Below are 4,914 nucleotides of genomic sequence, written 5' to 3'. Positions count from 1 at the left end.
CAACAGTCTCATCACATGCTAACATGCCAACAGTCTCATCACATGCTAACAGTCTCATCACGTGCCAACAGCTCAGAATGCAGATGGCCGTGTCTGAATTCAGGGGCTGCATCCTTCGAAGGGTCAAAGTTCAGGTTTATTTAAGTTTTTAAGAAGCTAATCAGCTGCTCCTGGTGAAAGAAACCATAAAACCATTGTGACATCTGAAATTAATAATCTGACGGATTTATTATAAGAGGACAATTTTAAAGAAAAAGAAAAAATACGCAGGAAAAAAATCAGCTTCTTTTTTCACTACAAACATGGATTTCAGATTTCTGCAACTGAAAGCAGTTGTGTTCCAGAGGATTCTGTATTTATTCATGAGATTAAACCGATCAGAACATCTCAGGTCCAGTTGGTGTTGACTGGTTGGGCCTGAATCATGTCAGCCAATGGGTCTGACATGACCTGTGTGTGTGTGTCCTCTCAGTGACTACTTATTCAAGCTGCTGCTGATCGGTGACTCTGGTGTCGGGAAGTCCTGTCTCCTGCTGCGGTTTGCAGTAAGTCTGACCTGTCTGTGATTGGCTGCAGCGCTGTCTGACCTGTCTGTGATTGGTTGCAGCGCTGTCTGACCTGTCTGTGATTGGCTGCAGGACGACACGTACACAGAGAGCTACATCAGCACCATCGGGGTGGACTTTAAGATTCGGACCATCGAATTGGACGGGAAGACCATCAAGCTGCAGATCGTAAGGAGCCGCCGATCGTAGCAGGACGCCACTGTAATGTGCTCGGCGCTGACCTTTGACCTGCTTCTCTGCAGTGGGACACGGCGGGCCAGGAAAGGTTCAGAACCATCACTTCCAGTTACTACAGAGGAGCTCACGGCATCATAGTGGTGTATGATGTGACGGATCAGGTCAGTGACCTCTGACCTTTAATCAGCAGCGTTAGCTTAGCAGATGTTAGCAGTCATCAGAAAATGTCGATATCTGGTTTTATTTTCCTGATGCTGTTATGGGTGTGTGTACTTGTAGGACCACTTCCAACAGCGGGAGGTCACTGACCTTTTCCTGACCTGCCTTTATTTTCTGCTGGTTAGATTCTGAGTTAAGTTGTGCTTCATGTTCAGGTTAGGAGCAAACTACTACAGAAATGCTGCAAATGTTGCCTCTTCCTCTCGTACCAAGGTTTCTGTTCGAAGTGCTTTGATGGCTTCTAGTGACCAAGATTTAAGAGAGATTTCTAATTTGTATGAAGAAGCGATATGTAAAACTTTGGAATAATTGCTGAAAAATCTGAGCATTTATTTTGATTATGCAAACCTGGTCTTGTCTATGTTGCCCCGCCCCTTTTCATATGGCGTCCCACGCTGCCTCTGGCCCCGCCCCCTCAGTAACGCTGCGTTCTGCTGGTCCGCAGGAGTCGTTCAACAACGTGAAGCAGTGGCTGCAGGAGATCGACCGCTACGCCAGCGAGAACGTCAACAAGCTGCTGGTCGGCAACAAGAGCGACTTGACCACCAAGAAGTTGGTGGACTACACTACAGCCAAGGTATGACCCTTGACCCCTGACCTCTGGTCTGAAGGAGGCCGTGTAGCATTCTGACTTCTGACCTCTGCAGGAGTTCGCGGACCACCTGGGCATCCCGTTCCTGGAGACGAGCGCTAAGAGCGCCACCAACGTGGAGCAGGCCTTCATGACCATGGCGGCTGAGATCAAGAAGCGGATGGGCCCCGGGGCCACGGCCGGCGCCGCCGACAGGTCCAACGTGAAGATACAGAGCAAGCCGGTCAACACTTCGTCTGGCGGCTGCTGCTGAGAGCCGCTGCCGCCCCTCCCCCCGGCCAGCAGTAGGACGATAAGCCCCGCCCCGCCACCCCCCGCCGTCTCCTCGTCACTCGGAACCGTTTTTAAGTCTCCTGGGTCCGGACGGAGCGCGCTCAGACCGGCAGAGCGTTCGCCTCCACGCCTCGCCCCCTCAGCAGGCTCCGCCCCCTCAGCCACGTGCCTTCAGGGCAGAAGAACCCGCACCGCCCAGACAACATTCCCATCAGGCGGCGCGCGCGCTGCCGGCCCGGTCGGAGCGGCGCTCCCACAAACTGTATATATTTATACATAAATGTTTGCAGAAGCTGTAGAAGAAGAAACCTGAGCAGCTGATTGGCTGCGGACGCCGCGGCTCTGCGGCTCAGAGTCTATTAAACAATGAAGGAGATGTTTGATAACAGATCGCCTGTCTGGTCTCTTCTTCTGCAGGACGGTGAATCCTCCAGCAGTTCCCCTGCATGGCCTCCAGGGGGCGCCTCAGCGTTTGTAGATGAGGTCATGTTGCGTCAGAGGTCACAGACCCTGACAGGGTTCTGGTCTGAAGGTCCAGTTTATCACTGCAGAACCTTCCAGAACCAAAGATGCTCAGAGTGCTTGACTCTGAGCATTGTTGCTAGGCTACAGTGACATTTAATCAAGAGTAATCAAATATATTGATCATTGATTGTTATTTAAGTACTCTTGATCCCAAAGAGATGTTAATTGAGATCTCCTGTAACAGTTAGCGTTACAGCACCGGAAGAAACCTCTGACTGTAGACCAAGTCTCAGAGGATCCTGGTGGTTCATAAGTTTCTAGGTTTTACATGAAATTTTCTTTGTGTCATCATCATCATCATTTCCAGAACAGAACCAGAGCAGGTCGTTGGTTCAGCCTGGTTCTGATGTTTCTGCTCCAACAGATGACCGCTAACCAGGCTGTTCGCTTTGATTTAAAGGAACTCATGGTTTCAGCATCTTTGCAGTTTTCTGGAAGTTTGTTCCAGTTTAACTTATGAGGTGTTGATACTAAATTAGAGTTTGCTGAGCATCAGAGCGACCAATCAGAAGACATGGAGGCACATGACTTTACAGGTTTAAAAATGGGGGCTCCATCACTGCCATGCTGGTTGCTCTGTCCACTTCCTGTCTCCTGAACAGATCAGCAATCTGCAGCTCTTTGGAAAAAACTAAAACAATTAACGCCATTGTTTTGTTGTTTGTCAGGGATGTGACTAACACATTAATTTAGGTTAATTACATTAATATTTAATACAATTTCATACAAAAGTCTGAAGCGCCTGGAACCTTTGTATCGTGTTTCTGGTACAACCGTAAATGTGCTGCACCAGCTCACTCCGCTAACTGTAGCTTCTGTCTCGGCTAACAGTAGCGATGGAGCGGCTTCTGTTCATTTCTTCTTTAAACAGATCTGATGCTGGAAAACATTGTGTTCAAGTTGTGCTAAAAGAAATCTATGCTAGCCTAAATTAGCATCTCAATGCTAAAGATGTAGCAGCTAATGTTAGGGTCCAGATTTTTAAAGAAGCTCCGTGAATGATCAAACTTAGTTACAATCTGATGAAGAACAAATTAAAAATTTTATGAAACTCATAGGTCTATTCAGTAATTTAGCAACAGCAGTTTTGGATTTGAAAATTTGCTGATTTTTGTTTTAATTTAGATTAAAACACAATTACAAACCAAGATATTAAACATTTTTGCCTCCCAGCACTGATTCAAACCGGAGGTTTGTTCTGAACCAGCATCTTCATCCCACTCTGGACCCACAGAACCAGAGACACAGAGCTTCCTCTTAAATTATTTTAATATCTTGTGTACACTAAAATTTACACATTTCCAGTCTGGGAAGACCCGGCATGCACGGCGACTCCTCGCAGGCTCTTCCAGTGATTCAGCGGTTTTCCATAGGAACTTCCTGGGTTTACAGTCTGAAGCCACAGTGAACTACAATTACATCCAACTCATCTTCACAATGTGCAAAACCCTCCAGGGAGACGGCCACAGCAGTTAGAGCAAAAACAAAACGACAGACAGGTTGGTCCCTTAACTCCTTCACTGCTCCAGAACCTTCCGGTTCCAGCCACGCGTCCCGAGACGGACGGGGAGGACAGGAAGCGGCGGGACGAACTAAGGCCTCGGAAACGAACGAGGACGAACATTCAGCTGGATTCTGCAGGCAGTGTGGTTTCAGTCCATAAATATTCTTATAAAGACTCTATATGTTGATATAAATGTACTCATACTTTATAGATCTCTATGTTCAGCTTAAGAGCTTCAGCCAGTGTTTCCTTCATAGTCCCGCCAGAATAAAAGCAGAATCATTCAAATAAAACATTAAATCCCTGATTATGTACACCCCCACCAAGACGAACTGAAAGATGAAAAAAACAAACATGTAGATGAGGAAGTGATGCGAGGTGGGCGGGGCTTCAGTCGGGCGTGGCCTGCGAGCAGAGCGGCGTCAGCGTGGCGGGGAACATCAGAACCTTGGCCTGCATGAAGGACAGGTCCGGCAGCGCCGCAATCACCTTGGACGCCTCGTCGCTCAGGTTCTCCTCCCTCCTGGGCTTCCTGTCGAGGCGCAGACACAAGCAGACCTCAGGGCAACTCGGACTGGAACCGGGCCGGGACCGGGTCGCCCACTCACCTGGTGGACGTGCTGGTCTTCTCCATGGTGGACATGAGGCGGGCGAAGGCGTCGGCCACACGGCTGCCGGCGCCGCTCGGGTCCAGCTTGGCGGTGGTGAGCTCGAACAGCTCCGGGTCCACACCTGAGGGACAGAACGGGCCGGACAGGTCAGAGGTCAGCAGGGCCTTTACCAGAAAGCCACTGGATCCAACAGGACCAGCTCCAGGGTTCTGACTCAACAGCTACGACTTTTAGACTTCATTCCTCTGAACAGTTTTCAACCATCAAAAACAAATCGGGTATTTGATCTAAGAGGTGAGGAGGAGCTGTCAACACCTGGTGACGGCCAGCAGGGGGCGATAGCCAGGCTGACTCAGGGGAAATGTGCAGTCAGTCCAGATTCAGTGGTACCAACCTGAGATTACTTAACGCCGCCCCCTTCTGGTCAGACAGGCAACTGGCCTGGTT

The 4,914-nt window shown here is 49.2% G+C and overlaps 2 protein-coding genes across 7 annotated transcripts in view; one reads left to right on the top strand and one right to left on the bottom strand.

The window, feature by feature from the left end:
- The window catches only part of LOC103132363 (ras-related protein Rab-1A-like), a 3,317-nt gene extending 1,102 nt beyond the window's left edge, over nt 1-2,215 (top strand). Inside the window, exons 2-6 of the mRNA XM_007544160.2 lie at nt 473-545; nt 639-734; nt 809-904; nt 1,408-1,539; nt 1,610-2,215. Coding sequence (XP_007544222.1) covers nt 473-545; nt 639-734; nt 809-904; nt 1,408-1,539; nt 1,610-1,807 — 595 coding nt within the window. The 3' untranslated portion in view covers nt 1,808-2,215. The remainder of the gene's footprint in view (nt 1-472; nt 546-638; nt 735-808; nt 905-1,407; nt 1,540-1,609) is intronic.
- Nucleotides 2,216-3,603: 1,388 nt separating this feature from the next.
- Nucleotides 3,604-4,914, bottom strand: part of aftpha (aftiphilin a) — a 9,616-nt gene continuing 8,305 nt past the window's right edge. For all 6 annotated transcript variants that reach the window (XM_016667341.1, XM_007544155.2, XM_007544154.2 and 3 more), the window contains 2 exons: nt 4,465-4,588; nt 3,604-4,388 (listed from right to left, as the gene is read on the bottom strand). In XM_016667341.1, the coding sequence (XP_016522827.1) occupies nt 4,247-4,388; nt 4,465-4,588 (266 nt within the window). In that variant the 3' untranslated portion in view covers nt 3,604-4,246. The remainder of the gene's footprint in view (nt 4,389-4,464; nt 4,589-4,914) is intronic.

This window comes from Poecilia formosa, unplaced genomic scaffold (genome assembly GCF_000485575.1).
Source record: "Poecilia formosa unplaced genomic scaffold, Poecilia_formosa-5.1.2 Scaffold1016, whole genome shotgun sequence".
Taxonomy (NCBI): Eukaryota; Metazoa; Chordata; class Actinopteri; order Cyprinodontiformes; family Poeciliidae; genus Poecilia; species Poecilia formosa.
The sequence above is the reverse complement of the archived record's forward strand: the minus strand, read 5'-3'. Positions and strand labels throughout refer to the sequence as shown.